The 17,660-nt window shown below is 37.4% G+C and overlaps 1 protein-coding gene across 3 annotated transcripts in view; it reads right to left on the reverse strand.

Annotated features, from left to right (window-relative positions):
* The window catches only part of LOC105937088 (receptor tyrosine-protein kinase erbB-4), an 87,880-nt gene that overhangs the window by 50,231 nt on the left and 19,989 nt on the right, over positions 1–17,660 (reverse strand). For 2 of the 3 annotated variants that reach the window (XM_036128628.1, XM_036128630.1), the window contains exon 6: positions 12,766–12,951. In XM_036128628.1, the coding sequence (XP_035984521.1) occupies positions 12,766–12,951 (186 nt within the window). The remainder of the gene's footprint in view (positions 1–12,765; positions 12,952–17,660) is intronic. The other variant, XM_036128629.1, reaches the window with a different exon arrangement.

The raw sequence follows: 17,660 nt of genomic DNA on the forward strand, positions 1-17,660 counted from the left end.
GGGTGTCCAAAGAAGGTCCAGGATGATGCAATATTATCCTCTCTAATAGACCAGTTCATTGTTATTGTTTTGATGCGGGTTTTTCGCGCATGCGCGCCGGACTGGTTGGCAAAAGACGAACACAATGGCGGACGCAAACAGCGAAACTGACGAGTTCTCCACGTATTTTTCTTCTTTAGATAACGTATCACAAGATCATTTTAAGAATAAGTTGATAGTTGATGGTATCAGATTGCCAGATCCACACAGCAAAAGCCTGAAGGGACGGAGCGAGTCTGTGAAAAGCTGGCCAAGGGTTCCGTACCGCGACACAGCTGCTTTATAAACACGCAGGCCAGTACAGACGAGAGAGCACGAAAGCCCCTGAAACCACTGGACGGCTACAGTTATTGTATATCGGGGGAAAAAGGCTTCAGCAACGCCCGCGATTCCATGAGGGATTAAGCGGTCAGAAAATGGATGGATGGATGGATGTTGTTCACACGTTTGTGCAAAAGCACAAAGCGAAGTCGAACACAGGCCGCATCTCAGCAGAGGAAGACCCGCCCGGTAGGATAAAAAAAACATTGTTCACTACGGATTATTTTGGTGTTTTTGTCTTGTTAAAATGGGTGGGGGTGTCGGCGACGTTGCAGCGTAAACACAGAAGTACTAGCGCCCGTGAACGGGGGCGTAATGGAGCAGCAGCAGCCGCCGCCGTTGTCTGCTGCTTCAGACAGCGGCGGCTGCTGTAGCGATTGCTACACAGGCCACTTCTCCTGCCCGTGTAGCGATCGCTACCTCCCCTCCGCCGCTATTTAAGTAGAACAATGACTAGAGCAGAATTAAGTTGTATTTACCGGAGATGAAGTGTACACTGCAAATTCTGTCGTAGTATGATGGCTCCCCAGTCCATTGGGAGTGTCTGCCTGCGCTCTTTTCATTGAAAATATCCATTTCTTTCTTCGTCCTTCCTCCTTCGGTAAACGACAGAAACGTACATCCAACAATTTGGATTGCCTCTGTGTGCAACCGGGAGCACAACAAGTCGTAGGCATTGTTTAGATTCCAAAAATAAACTAAAAGTACACTCTAAATCACCCGTTTTGTCATGCAGTAGACGAGAGCAGCTCTGTTTTTTGCCAACCACCGTGCCCGGATGTAGCGCTGACGTCACGCGTGAACTACCCTATAAAGAGGTTTTCTGTAGTTTACTTCAACTCAGTTTGAGCTTCTTGTTTGATTATTGTTGAATCATTAAAAACAGGTTAAAGCCTTTGGTCAGCTTGGCCTCACCTATCTGACATTTGGCCTGACAAAACAACAAGCTGATGTTATTATTTATGACATTATTTGGAGGGTTTACGTATGCAGCAATATAAACTATATGAAATCTTGCATACAGTGATGTTGTGCACCTTTAAAAACCTAATGATACATGAACTAAACACTAAGACAGTTTTGCTACCATCAAATAACTCAAGGATGAAAATTACTCTAATAATGTCCATACATTATTTAGAATTGTATATGCTTATTTAATTAGTAATGCTTCAGCAGTGTTAACAGCATGAATTCAGCAGTAAAAAAAATAATAAAATCATTAAATGCAAATTAATTGAATCAACTTAACTCTCCCTGATGATGATACTAAGGGACTCTAAATGGAGGCCTTATGGAGATAAACTTCCATAACCCATATGGATTGGCTCTTATGACAGATGACTTTGTAGACTTCTTGGATAGTGCATCACAGTTGGCCTCTCATGTCTATCAAACTAATAATGGAGGGTAGGATGATTAGCTAGTACTGATTAGTCAGTTTTTGCTGCAATGCCTTGGATTGGTCAGATTTCATTGCATTACATTGTTTGGATCTTCCGGGGACTGACAGCCCTGCTTATCTCGGTCAGAGTTCAATTCCCCATTGGTTCAGCTGGGATCATATCTGGGACATAGTTCACTGGGAGACCTACCTTTAGCTCTCCTGTCTAAATACCTTCTTGGAAACTATTCATTTTGGAGAAAACAGCACTATATTTCTCATAATTTTCTCTCTGAACTGCATTTCTGCTATTATTGAAAAATGATTTCATATTTAAGAAAAAAATGTCCATTTGGCCTTGGTTTCACAACAAAGTATTCCGTCTGTGTGGAGCCTTAGACAAAGGGTCACTCTTAGGCATGCTTTTGGGCATAGTGCCTCCACTTTCAATGGAGTCATCACCCTTATCTAATCTTAAACTTGTCTGTTTATATCACAACTTGATCCTACTGCAGAGTGGATCTTATACATCACGGGTGATGTATAAACTCACTACAGAGATTGTCAATATTACAGACATGCAAAATTGTTACAGATAAATGAAAATAATTTCATATTCCTAATCAATGCTTTTTGTAAATATGAATGGTTTACTTCTGCAATAGAAGAATAATTAATGCAGCAGAGTCACACAGACTTTTATTCAAGACTAACTTCAGATGAGTGAGAAATAAATTAATTTAGTGGTTAGCACAGGCTTTTATCTCAGGCATTCAAATGAATTTGGTTCTGGGCCTTAGATGATCTTACTGTAACTATCATTCTCTAATCCTTCATTTACTTTGACATGGATACATGGAATGATCTCACCTCTCTCAGGTCACTCACCAGAAGTTATAAAAAAAATCAATTAGTCTGCAGTATAGAGAACACATGAACACACTATAAACAAGTGGACTGATTGAGACAACATTGCAATGGTGCAATGAGCAGAGTGTAAAGATGTAGTAGTAAATATTATTACTATTATGTTTATGTCAAAGGTGGAAGTGATTTATAAGTCCACATACTACATGTACAGACACATGTCCACAGTGTGATGACTGAAGAGAATGAAAATTCTGGAATAAATTAGTATTATATGCGGTGTTATGTACACAAGGTAGGTGGATTTAGTATATTGTATTTACAATATGACAATATGAACAGAACGAATAGAACTCAGGGAATAATGAATACACATTTGGTAAGTGGTAGCCACTAAACAGGTGGATAGAGGCAGAATTACTGGGTTATTGCACAGCAGGTTTCTTTTACACTGTGAGTCAGATTTAGCGGTTTATCAGACTGATGGCTTGTGGGAAGAAACTGTTCCTAAGTCTTTTGGTTCTGGCATACAGTGCTCTGTATCGCCTACCAGTGGAGAGAAGTTGGAACATGTTTTGACCAGCGTGAGATGGATCAGCAGTGATGTTTCTTGGCCGTTTCCTGATTTTGGAAAAGAACAGGTCCTGAGTGTATGGAGGGTTGGGGGTGACAGTGCAGCAGGAGATACAGAGTTTGTCCTGTATTGTCGACTTGTCAGTTCAAACCCCTGCATTGACCACCTCAGTTCTGCTTTGCCTGCTGCAAGTGGTCAACAGTTGCATTAATTGTATGGTAGCCTTGCTTCTTTCAGTCTTCCCCAGGGCAGCTGTGGCACAGTGACAGTGTCTCAGTCATGTCCTTCTTTATAATGGTGAAAATGTTGGGCTTCCACTGTAGGTTATGGTATATCTGTAGGCCTAAATACCTCATGTTTCCTGGATATAGCGGTTCTTCGAAACAAGAAAGTTTCCACAGTATACAAAGAGCTGTTGAGTATGATGATGGGAGCAGTGTGTGTGTGTTTGTGTGTCGGTAGGTGGGGGTGGGGCTCCACTTGAAGTCCATGATTATCTCCAAAGTTTTGAGCATGTTAAGCTTCATTCATGAAGTGCTTTGCAATGGCCATTTATGGTTGAATCTGGGCGTGTAAAAGGCAGAAGCTAAGGAAGAATCTGGTATTCAAACATTCAGGTACAGCTGTGATCTATAAAGAGAAATTGCATACTGGTATACTTCATGTACGTATGGTTTTATAAATCGGAATAATTTTTAGGTACACTGTTTTCTTTTTTTGGCGTTACGTACACATTTGGTATGGATTTCACACAGTGTTTTATAAATGAGACCCCTGGTTGATCCTGCTGCACCAGAGATCCAGCAGATCAACCTCTCATTTCAGTGACCTACAGAAGATCAGGCAAGATGGTCACACACCGTCGTGCCCAGGAACCTTCCTAATCTTTTCCCTTTGGAAGAGCTGACACATATCCTCTTCACACATTGCTTGTGGGTGCATGTGGGTGGCCGGAAAGGTGAGGGGGGGGGGGGGGGGGGGGGTGAAAGCGTAGCAGTCAGGGGAGGTGACTGAAGATGATGTTGGAACAATGGGGAGGTGTGAAAATGGGCTTTTCAAACCTACAAAAAAAAAACCATTCAGCTTGTCAGCCAGTCATTACATACCAGCAGAGTTGGGGGATGGTCTCCTGTAGTTAGTAAGTGTGTGCAGGCCTCTCCACATTATCACAGGGTTGCTGGCTGATTTTCCTAGCTTTTCAACATAGCACCTCTTTGTGACTTTGATCTCTGTAATCAGCGTGTGCCTGGCCTTGTTGTACAGGAAGGCCAGACCAAAGCTAGACCGGAAGAACGGAATACTTGAAAAGTAGCGCTTAGCGTCAGACACGCTTACTAGCAGGCAGCAGAAGCTAAGTCCAACAAAAGTGGTTAAACTAACTTCCAAGTAGCTTTATGAAAAAAAACAGAGCTAACCAGCAGCAGCTAGCTAGCCTGATTCACAGAGGTGTTCTTAGCAAGGTGAAGAACTAAGTAATGACAGTGATGACAGACGGATATATGGTGTGGGCGGAGCCTGCCAGTCTTTGTCATCACATCTTTTGCCTGGGAGGCATGATTAGTAGTGTCTTCAGCCAGTACACGCAGGGCGTGATATCCCATACTCGTGTTGTACCGATTGAATCGACTGAAAGGGGACAGACAATTCATGTGAACCGCTTTGGTTGAGGACTGTGAGTGTTGCAACCTCTAACGTTAGTCTTCCATATAGAAGTAAATTTGAAATATCTAAATAGCATGTATACTGTGTAAAGATTTGTACATCCAAAAGAATATTTGTGTATATATTTATCCTTCTGAAAGGAAGAGTGAAATGTTCTGAGAACAGTAGCAGTGTGACCATCCATCCAATCTATATACCTGCTTATCTGTGGGTCACGGCAGGGCTGATGCCTATTTCCAGCTGTCACTGGGGGAGAGGCAGGGTACACCCTGGACAGGTCAAGTCAGAACATTATAATTAATTTTTTTTTTTTTTCAATATCTTCGTTTACTTTTTGTAAGGCCTCGGCCAACTTGTGTAAAGTTATGCATTTAATATGTTTAATAAAATTTTAAGCCATGCACTACTGTGATGGTTGCATTTTCAGGTTTTGATACCTCTACAAGGGTTACTTTACCAGTGTGAAAGTGTGTGTGTCTAGCAGTCACTCATTAGTGTCGACCTGTCTCCCTGAACCGCCAGTCTCATCCATTGTGTGAGCTGCCTGCAGTCATCCACCCCCCCCCCCCCCCACTCCCCATCAGCCTACTTGGCCACATCCATCTCTGCTCCATCAGACACTTCTCAAACTGTGTCACTTCTGTAGGTGTGTGTGTGTGTGTGTGTGTGTGTGTGTGTGTGTGTGTGTGTGTGTGTGTGTGTGTGTGTGTGTGTGTGTGAGTGTGAGAGAGAGAGAGAGAGAGAGAGAGAGAGAGAGAGAGAGAGAGAGAGGGAGAGAGGAAGACTAGATGTGTTGTAGTAAAAGACAAAGACAGAAAAATAGGAAAGGAAAAGGGAGTGTCTTCCTTTTGGCTTGATAGGAGGCTTTATAGACAAAACGGCAAACGGCAAGTAAGTGTAGGTCAAATCCTCTTTCTCTATCTGACTGTCTTGACTGCTTTTCATTTGACTGCTGCCAGAGGGATTGTGCTTTTGCATTAAGAGGCCATTCTAGTTGACCAAGTTTCATTCCAAGCATTGTTTATATGTTTTGCAGATTAAGGCAAAAACAATCCTTGTATGCCTCAAAGACAACATGGCAATCCATCTGTATATTTCCCATCTGTACTCGTTATCTCCATTGGGCCTTGCTGACAGCTGACTGAGCAAGGTGGCCCATATTTTGTTCATCCTCCTTTTTATTCAAGTCCTTTAAATTCCAAATATTTACCAAGCCAGGTTGGGTATTTGAACAAATTGTGTGTTATGGGCTCACTTTCTCTATCCAGTTGAACTTTTCAAATAACGTTTACAAAGCAAGAGTTACCATGAAATGCTGGTGTATCCTCGTAAATCAGAAAACCATTGAAAAGTTATTCTGCTTCAATAACTCATTTAAAAAAAGTGAAACTCCTGAAAGGATTTACAACACACATATTTCTACTTTTAAAAATGTATTTTGTATTTTGTATGTCATTTTTATAACTATGATTTGCATCTATTGATAATTAGAATATTCCATGAAACCAACAACCAAGGGTTTTTAATAAAGACATGTTAGCCAAGTAAAAAGTACGTCCTTTTGGGATCAGGCAATAAGCATGTGGCATTGCTGAGTAGGTAGGGTATCCCATTGTTGGGTCCGGTGTCTCTCATCTTTCTCTGCATAATGCCCCCTAGAATCTCTATCTGTTGGGGCAAGGCAAAGGCCGGTTAATGGTTTCACGTTATACTGCAATATAAAAAATTCACGATTTCCAAACCGCTAAAAATCTCAGTCATAACCTTCCTGCAGTATAAGCATTTTCTATGTTTCGTCAGAGTGAAAGTAGAGGTCATATCCCTTAGGTCGTGTGCAACCACATAATCACAACCCCTCTCACACTGCACGTTTGTTTAGCGGCTCAGGTTCTATGATAGCTGAAAAAGGTGAGCATCCCAAACTTTTTTCCCTGTCTAAAAGGATACTTTGGCTGCTCTGACAACAACTCCTTGGCAGGGATGAAAGTAGTAGTAGTGCGGCACGTTACAGTGCAAAGTTGTGAAATTCTGTGAAAAATGGATGCAACACAGGAGCGGTGTGTCACAAAGTGATGATAATCAAGGCCACAGAGGCAATTCTAGCGATGCAAAACATGTAATTTTGGCGATAAAAGTCAAGCCAGAGTGACACGTGACCTGCAAGGGATGCAAAGCAACAGTTGGTGGAGATGAAAAACCTGAACTTGTGTGTCTTGTCGCGCCACAATTGCTGTCTGAGGTAGAGTGGATGAACACAAAAAAATCCTGGAAAAATGAACCGGGACGTAATACATGTCTGTGGACAGGTGAACTAACTAAGGTGATTGAACTAATACCAACCATTAGCCAGAACATCATCAATGAACCATCTATCCTTGAATCTATGATATGTTGGGGTAATAAGCATTATTAAAACTCAAAAACACAGACAGCTTTGTAGTGTCATGTTCCAACTGATCATAGTTATCAAACAGCAGATAAGCTTAGCTGTGTTTCAAACAAACCATTACATTTTGTTTAATAGGAGAGTGTAAAATCCGTATCAATGTAAAGGAGAGGAGAAGTAATTTCTTAAAGGGAAACCCACTTAGCTATCTAAATGACACTGGGTCTTAGTCATAGGAATTGCTAAGTCATTATATAATTCACTGAAAAAAAAAAATTATATAACTAAACTGTAGGGAGAGTAAAATATTTAATAAACTGTATGATACTTTTAGATAAGTATGACTTCTTTTGTCATTACTGATTCCCCTGCAATATCCACAATATTCTGGCATATAAAACTACAGTGTGGTTCCAGAGCTCGATACATAAGAAAAATACATTTATTTAATCAACCAATTCAACTAATCAGCTATTGGAATTCCTGCATAAAACCACTCCTACATTAAACTAAATATTTAACCAAAGGGAATGAAGCATTCTGGTCGCTAACACAGAATATACTTATACTTACTAATGCTGTCATGAAAGACCCCGACAGAAATGTTTCAGAATTAATTAGTACAGACATGAAAGAAAGGCAGACAGCAAGAGCCAGAGATGGAATGAGGAGAAGGAAGATAGGCGGACACTTGTTGACATTACTGAGGGTTGGTATAATCAAAGGCTTGATTCCTGTGATCTGCTTCATGCTCAGTGTCTTAATATCCAGTCTCAGAGCAGGGATGTTATCTGCCATGGATGGTTGGAATCAAACATATGAAAGCTATTTAGATGTTTTCTCTAAGAGTCTATAAAAATGGAAATATTGGCACAAGCTTGAAAAATATGTTGACATTGTTTGGTAATATTTATAATATTAGAATAAGGACAGATATATTAGCAAACACTTCACACTTTGGGGTCTGTATCTGAGGACACATGCAAGTACATCTTAATCATTATGATAAGTGGTGTATCTATTTTTTTTTATTTTGTCATTGTCTTAAGCTTTAGCTGCCCTTGTAGTTTGTGTGACTCTCGGATCATCAAAAAAGGAAGCAATTGAACAAAAAAAAAAAATACGAGAAAGTTTATATTTTACATTTTTAGTTCAACAAAAAGTAAATACACCAATGGGGCTGGCTACATACATCTTGAGGGAAACACAACTTTAATAAAGTTATAAAGACAAACAAAAAAACTGTACATATATAGCATCACTCATATGTCATAATCAACAGTGTCGATATATTTGCTATACTTAAACTTCAACTTCTTCACGTTTTGCCATGTGAGAACCATAAATCTCAATTTATTTCACAGGATTTTAGTCAAAGACCAACACAAGGCAAGGCATAACTTAGAAGTGGAACAAAAAACAGTACAAGGTTTTCAAAAGTTGTTGATTTTGATGCGTTTATGTGCATTTTAAAATGTGGCATTTGGCTCTCTATACTTAATATTGAGTGCAACCAACTCTTGGAGCAGTTTCAATTGCAAAAGTCAAGTGCAGGTCCAGAATATGTCCTTTGGAGTGAGTTAGGAATTCAACATGATGTTGAAGCCCAAAGCAGTCTAAACAAGATAGAAAACTATCTGAAACAGTATGCTTTATATTGTCAACATGTTTATATAAATCATGTGAGAAAAGTGGAAAGGTCATTAAAAATTCTTATTAGGTTTAAATAGTGGCTTAAAGAGTTTGAATACTATCCAAATTTAGTCAACGAGTCACCGCTTCAAATGATGAAACCACTGGTACTGGTACCAGTACAGAACAGTCCAGATTAGCAAAAACCTCACAAACAGTTTGTATAGCCACATGATAGCAGTTCAAATACAAAGAGGACAACATTAAATGGCGGCAACAAAACAGCAGCAGCAGAACATGTCAGCGGTAACTCTGAAAAGCCAGAAACACTTAGCTAGAGTGTGGCTTTACCTGAGTTTAAACGACAATCTTGCCATTTAAATCACATCTAGTTGTTTCTCGAAAACTACGTTCAAACGTTTTGGAGGATGTACAAAAAAAACTGTTCTGCTGACAAGTAAACTTCCACCCAGTCTCAAGTCCTTTGAAGGCTCTGACAGACTTTCTTTTGTTGTTCTTTTGTTTGGTTACACCTTATTCTTCATGTTTACTGTATCCCTTAAATGGCCTGTGGTCAGATCCATCTCTATAGCTTTATATCAAATGGCTGTGTCTTTTGCCAGTCCTCTGTGAAGGCCATATTTGTGGAGTGTATAATTAACAGTTGTTCTTGGAAGAAATTTCCCACTTGACTCGTGGCTATCTGCCACAAGACTACCTCCTTTTACTTCACAAGAATGCACTACTCCGAGTTGGTCAGATAAATAAAATCCTAACAAAATACACAAAAGTTTGTCATTATAATTTGACCAAATGAGAAAAAAGTTCCATAGGTAAAAACACCCTTGCACAACGCTGTGGGTGTGCAGACACTCCTGCAGTGATATGGATTTTTTAGGGCAATCGCATAGTCAATACAAGCTCTTGACCTCCCGTTACCAGAATGTGCATTTGGAAAACTGAATCATGACTTATGAAGATGTAAAATAATTAAAAATTACTTCCCAAAATATGCTATTCTTTTCATGACTGGTAACCAAAACTAAATATTGTCTGCTTTTAGACAAATTGGGAAAACTCCTCACAAAAATTAAATAAATAATATGTACCGCTGACCTTTCCCAGCATTATTATGCAAGCACTAGTTTAGACTGCCCACAGAAACACGTAATAGAAAGGGAAAAAAACAACAACAGTTGGTCAGTGGGTAGATTAACTGAAATATTTATGTACACGAAAATGAAATCAGCTCTGAAAGCAGCATGGTGATAGTACAGCATGTACATAAACAAAGGAACAAGACATAAAAATAAGTGTCATTGTGAGGCTATGGTGTATTCCTCGTGCTTTAATGTTCACAGAAGTGGAAAAAATACAGGATTCACAAGATAAAATAAAAATAAAAATAGAGCAGAGACGAAAGTGGAAACAGAGACTGAGTGGAATGGGAATTGACGTGGAGTGAGTTTTCATGGGAACCCTAGGGATGTCTGTAATGAGCTGGAGGGAGGCATGTTTGCCTTGCTTGGTTTACAGAGAGATATGACCCTGTGATATACACAGTAGGGCTTTTAACCACTCCCACACACACCCACATAATACTGGACTCAAAGGAAACTGAAGGCAGTCATCTTGATGAAGACAGAGTAACCACAAATGAGATTTTGCAACAGTATGATGGAGGTTGCTTAAATGTATGGCATTGAAACCAAACAATTCAGGAATGCCACCATGAATTTAATCCCATAGGTAGCAGTACACCAGCTTACCCTTCAAAGACACAATAAAAAGGGTTCTGCGTCTATTTAACAGCCGTGTAATGTCACTCCTATCATTCTGTGTCTTTTGATGTATGTGTGTAATTCACCCAAAGTATCCTGTTATAGTTTTGGTTGCAGTTCCATTTTAACTTTAAAGTGAAAATCATAACCTGTTCAAATCAACATTAGAAAACAAAAGAATGGGATTTTGTTTCAGACTTTCTTCTTATTCTGTAAGTAATATTTTGTATATACTTTAATCTCAATGATTTGTGTTAAATCGTTGTGATATCCTTTCAAATCTTCCCATGACAGTTGTTGTTACTGCGGCTAATTCTTCCTTAACTGGTATAACTGAGTCACGTTTGTAGGCTGCTTAGCCTTTGACACACAAGGTTTGTGTGATTTTTTTGTTTTTGGTTAAACATAAAACTTCAGAGCACAGAAGATGCTTCTAAAAATGATGGTCTAATTCCCTATGTGCATTTACAACCTGTGATCTAGCACTTTATATCTGAAATATATAAACATGACCCACTTATATGTGAATAATGACATTTTCTTACCAGGTTCAGCCATTATCTTCAGAAGGTCTTTCTATTTTGTTAGGTAGTTGATTAAAACATTTTGCAGCAAGGTAATACTATTTCAAATCCTTAATGGTCTAATGGCTGGAAATTTCCACGCAATTTATACTTGCACATAATTGTTTAAATAAATGATTTGGCAGCTTATGGTATATGGACATTATATATATAATATATATATATAATAAATTATATTATAATTAATAATATAATAATTAATAATATAATTATTATTAATAATAATAAATTATATAATAATTAATAAAAAATGTTAATGTTTTCACAGTAAAATACAACAAATTAAGCTGTGTTTATGCAAGGACATACATTTACCAGTCTCCCTTTCCAGTAACATGGAACAAATTTCAGTGCAAAGAACAACTTGTGTTTGGTTTTCACATCAAGTAAAAATATTTTCAACCCATTAATCTCTGATGGATATTTTCATCACCAGGGGTTGCCACAAATCAATTAGGATGGTAAACAATATATGTGTAGTGTATAATGTTCATAGAGGGATTTAAGTAACCAGGTCCATAAAATTTACATCTTTCCTCAATTCAGCGTTGAAAGTTGTCCAGCATGGCAAGTCTGATTGCCAGATGGGATTGCCTTTGGTAACAATAAAAAAATAACATTATGTGTAGGATGATAAGTGTGTCCCATATTTAGATGATGATTTCATATTTCCCGTGGAATCTCACTGGAGAACAGCCAGCTTCTGTTTTAGCAAAAAATGTCAACATCAGTATTTGTATAAGATATTAAATCTGAGGTTGCCTCTGTTCCTAAGTAATTCTCTTTCTCCATTCTCATTCTTTCATTCTCATTACAATATTCTCTCTTTAAGACAGTGTATACAGTGAATCATAAAATGCACCATGCTTTAGTATGTTGAATAATTATAACAGTATATGTAGTGGGTTATACAAACTTCTATTCAATACAAATGCAATGATTTTTATTTTTTGTAAAATGGTGCGGAATAAAAATAATGTTGTGATGTTAAGAATTATTATTGGATATTTTAGTAGTCCTTGGTTTGGTTAAATGCTTTCTGTAATTTGTATTGCCTGTGAGTTTGCAGGACAGAGAGCTAACAATCCTGGAAGCATCTTTCACAAATCACTTCAAATAGCAACACTATATCTAATTATAATGACTTCCTGCATTCGCAGTCCCCAGACCGACATTCACTCTACTGGAGCCAAGCAGGGCTATGAATTATTAAACTCAGTTCTTAAGAGGTATTGGGAACCAAAAAGAAACAGCCTAATAAACTCTAAGCCTAATAATCTATAGCCTTTAAGCTGACTTACAATTTGTCAGTCTCAAAAACATGTACTATTTTACTTGATCTCTATTAGTACAAACAGAGTAACACAGTTCAGAATTCATCTGACCTATTATCCAAAGCAAACACTTGTAGTTAACCAAATTATACTTACATAGTTTTTTCAAGTACCAAATTATATGTCCATCAGGACATCCAACTACAAATCAATCAAACAGCAGCGCAGCCACTTGACCAAAATGTATGTATTTCTTCTTACCTTGGCAATCTGGACACACCAGTTGAGCAGCAGCTGTGATCCAATGTTGTCCTTGTGCTCGTGGACATAGTCAAGCAGGCAGCCATGAGGCATCAGTTGGGTCACCAGCTGGATAGTGGGACTCAGGCAGACACCCAGCAGCCGGACAAGGTGAGGGTGCTCCATGCTGGCCATTATCAAAGCCTCCTGAAAAAACACAGATTAACACTAAGGCATATATGGTAATGTGGGCATGGCTAGTCAAAGGTTACTCTAAATTGCATAGAAATAAAAAGACTGAAGTATATCTGTTCAACAGTTGATCATGTATTTACTCCTCTAGTGATCTGAATCAAACGGGGGAAAAAAAGGTTGGCATACATTTAGTAGGAACAATTTATAAATGTGCCTCTTGAAATCAAGCTGGAGTTGAAATGTACTCCAGATTTTCTGGAAACCCCATCATAAAGAACTATTTATATATCAAAAGGGGGAAAATACAATTACAATTATTGTTGTCACTTCAGACAATGCAAATTAGAAAAAAATTATATATTTATTAGTTTTATATGATCATATATGATTATGTATTCAAAAAGGCTAAAATATGGAATCTAAAGAACAATTCAATCATTTTACCACGTTTTTTTTTTTTTAAACAACCTTATTCCTACTAATAAATCGCCTTAGAAAAATATACTGCCCCCTCATTCATTTCACCTCTTTTTATACAGGTAAATTTAATTGAGACACAAGGTCTCATTTTCAAGAGCAAACTGTTTTGAATAGACACACAAAAACAACAAAAAAAAAACTATAGTCAGTACTATTCATACAATAAATTGAAAGAAACAACTAAAAATAAAATCAAAACATTAGCCAAGGAACATAGATAACAGGAACAGCCATCCAATGATGTTTTCTTCATTATCCTTAACGTGTTTTTAAATCCCTTCAGTTCAATTAGGCAGCAGAGCTGCCAGTCCTGTTGCAGCTTATTCCTAGTAGTAGGATTGAAAGAAAATACTGTTTTTCTCAGGCTCTGTATGTATTGAAGCACATAGGTTATGAGTAACAAATATTATACAGATTTTAAGTTGCACAAGAGCATCTGATCCCACACATGTTCAAATGTATTTGTGTGTTTACTTCTGAAAAGAAATTAGAAATATATAAAAAAGCTTAAATGTTTCTTGGACATTTTTACATCACAGACCATCACAAGAGAAGGGTGTATTTACTAAATGTTTGGAATATTATTATAACAAAGATGAACAAGAATACTATAAATTATTGTACTTAAAAGTAAAATTGCCTTATTTCCATTCTCCAGTCACAGCAAACTGATAAGATTCCACCACTTTGGAATGACTACCTTTATGTTTAATTTCATTGTTCTTATAGTGGAGAGAAACATTAAAATAGTTACACATTATTTCAAAGGAGGAAAATATTAAGTTATCTGAAATATTTATAGGTATTTTCCAAGCAGAAAAAAAACCTACAGTACTTGCTCTTGAAATGTCATATTGGGCAGAGATAGTTTTCTTGCTAATGTCAAAGGACAAACGCTCAATCATTCTCACACTCCTGAGCCATCCACCATGTCTAGTATTGTAAACTGTACTGCTGGAGATCACAGGACCCCTTATTCTCTTTAAGGCTGAAGTTCCTCTTGAAGTGAGCGGCAACGATCCACTCAGTCAGAAACAGTTGAATTCTATTCAACACAAAGATCAAAGTGACTCGCTACTTCAAGACATTTGGTGTTCTTCATACTAAAATAAAAATGTGGTAAATACGGCAAGGGATGATTGCAGTAAATCCTTAATACCTGCCAGGGAAATTTAGCAAAAAAAAAAAAATAATGTTTATTTCTAGTTGTTTACTTAATACTGTAGATGTTTTGCTTAAATGTGAGAAATACAAAAATCTAATTTTTTAATCTCTAGTGTACCACATAGCATATGATTGGGAAAGCATATACTCCTTTATTTAATTTTTCTTATTTAGATAAAAGTGTTCCAAAAGCAAAACATAAATACAATCTATGGATTTAAAGAGTAGAGGATCAGGAGAATATGATCTTTCCCTGCTTGTTTTCCTCCCCTCTTTTTAAGATAAGTAAACTATAAAACAGATATATCTTGTTACAAGTGATCCCAACCAGAAATAGTTAAAATTTGCTATTTCATTAACTCTTTGAATAATTATCTGACCAGACACACAAGCCATCTGAGACCACTACCTGCACTAGTGATCCACAATTACATGCAGTTCAAACCAGATAGTTGCATTCCCTGTTGGAATATACTGCATGATTTTCTTTTACTCACTGACAGAAGCAAAATAGAAGAAAATAATAATTTAAAAAATGTGTTAGATTCCCTCCACTGAAGAAATAACACAAACAAATGTTAGACTAAATATCTTTAACAGAAACGTTATATTTTCTTGACCTTACCTAGCTTTAGTTGCAGTCTAACATTCCACATCCATGTTATGATTGACTGCAGTTTCTTTTTTTATATTTGTAATCCTCTGTTTTATGTAACAAATGGACATGTAAACTAAATGAAAAGAACTAAGCAGCTTAATAATTTTTCAAGGGAAACAAAACAGAATAAAACTTTGAAGGACAGACCACAGGTTATCATGTAGATTTATCCTGCTGCAGGGAAGATGAGTCCTCGAGCAGAAATTTGGCTTCAAAAGGAATAACACTTAATGTTGGCCTTCTCCTCCTGTAGCAATATTTGCTATTGCAAAGCATATATTTATATCCATATCATTAATTCATAAATGTCAAAATCTGAATACACTACTAACACCCAGCTATATTTTATTTTAAACATGGCTGCACAACACAGTTTTAAGGAATCAAATGAAGCTTATTTTCTTCACGCTGGTAGTATACCAAGGTCCAAAATGGAGTAAACATACACATCCAATAAAAAAGATTAAATAAAAAAAAATAATCTGAAATTCTATGAACCATTGGTGTAAAATTGGTTTATGGTCTCCAACTGAGTCATAATGGATAAATAAAAAAAAAAAAAGTTAGTTTCAGCTTCGCTTTAATCAATCCGGATTAAAACCCCAAATTGCCATATTGATGAGAATATAACTGAGATAAATCAAAAGTTATTTTAGGCAACACAAATTGTGAGTTAGCTGCTAACATTAAACCCAAACCCCCTAAACATAGCATTAAACAAAAAGCAACTAAAATTATTTAATTTTAAAATGCACAAATTGAACTTTAAAAACGCTCAACTAACTATAACATTATGACTTCCTGCATAAATGTGTGGTGGTCCTCATTTTGCTGCCAAAACAGCCCTGTCCCATTGAAGAGCGGCCTCGACTAGATTTGTGAAGGTGTGCTGTGGTATCTGACTTCCAGATACTTCAAATCCTGTAAGTCAAGAAGTGGAGCATCCATGGATCTGTTTTGTGTGTCCAGGCTATATCACAAATGCTCAATTAGATTGAAAGCTGGGAAATATGATGGCCAAGAAAACATCTCAAACTCCCCATTACGCTTTTCAAAGTAAGCAATAATCCCCCTTTGCATTGCAGCAAGGATCATTACCCTGCTAAAAGAGGCCACAGTCATCAGGGAAGGTTTACATGAAAGGATTTAAACAGTACTTTGGCAGGGTTAAGCACCAAAGCAATGGAGAAAAATTATAACTTAAAGTACTACTGAATGTCCCAAATTGCTGTTTAAAGAAGTAAATGATGTCACTATATTAGTACTGTAACGATAACATGCTAAAACACACTGAAATATAATCACTAAACCATGGATTCTCACAGCTTCTTGGTGTCATAATTCAACTTTGACCAGAGTTTAAATTTTCTGTGCCCTTCAAACTCAGCACATTTGGCATGCAAGTGATGCACAGGGTTTTATTTGACCAATCAATGACCACAAATGTAATGTTATTAGTGCTTACAAACTAGTAGATGTTTTTTCTTGTTTGTTTTTTTTGCGAATATATCTTGTGTGGAATTTAAGATTAATTTCAATCCCTTACCTTTTGAGTTTTACTTTTTTGCCTTGATTTTCACATTTTGGAGCTCTGGAAAACATTTATAGCTGTAGATATAAATAATGAATAGAAATAATGAATTGATGTCAGGACCCAAGGTGTTTGGGGGAGCATTGTCCAAAGCATCCCACTGCCTCTGCCAGTTTGCCTTTCAGGCAAGTGAAGCACAAGGCATCCACGTGACTTCGAAGAAGGTAGGATTCATCAGACAGGGCCACCTTCTTCTGTTGCTTAGAGGAAAATATATCCTCTTTCTAACTAGCATATGCCTTTCACTAGCAGGTGTCATGACAAAGTGCTAATTGTTACTTCAATTTTCACTAGTCATAATGTTATGCCTTGTTGCCGTATGTGTGTTTTGTTGACTATGCCCTGTTTTTTTTTTTTCCATGTACTCTAGTAAGAGAACGGTGTAATTCCCAAACACCATTTTACCAACAAGGTGACAAAATTTTCCTTATTCAATCACCTACTAGATAGATGTACCTATATATAACCTTCAGCTGTGTCAGGTATGCCACTCTGATTTTCTGGTTATCCGACAAGTCCCCAAAGAACGCAAAGCATAAAATTAAACACACATGGGAAATTCATCAAAGACATCATGACAAAAATAGAAATTCCAACACTCAAATAGTCTTCCTTTTTGACTGTCAAACTAAGTGCAAAACATGAGTGCAAGTGGGTCACTTTCAGTGTGTGCCTGTGTGTGTGTTGATGAGAGTTATTTCATCTGCATTGCATCATTGTAGTGTAATAATTTAGATTTTTTTTTACTCTTTTCTTTTCAGATGAGCCAAGTTCAGAATGTTTTATAAATGGGACCTTGGGCACTGTGCTGGGAGCCTCTTGTGTGAA

This window comes from Fundulus heteroclitus, unplaced genomic scaffold, assembly GCF_011125445.2.
Source record: "Fundulus heteroclitus isolate FHET01 unplaced genomic scaffold, MU-UCD_Fhet_4.1 scaffold_105, whole genome shotgun sequence".
In the NCBI taxonomy this organism is placed as follows: Eukaryota; Metazoa; Chordata; class Actinopteri; order Cyprinodontiformes; family Fundulidae; genus Fundulus; species Fundulus heteroclitus.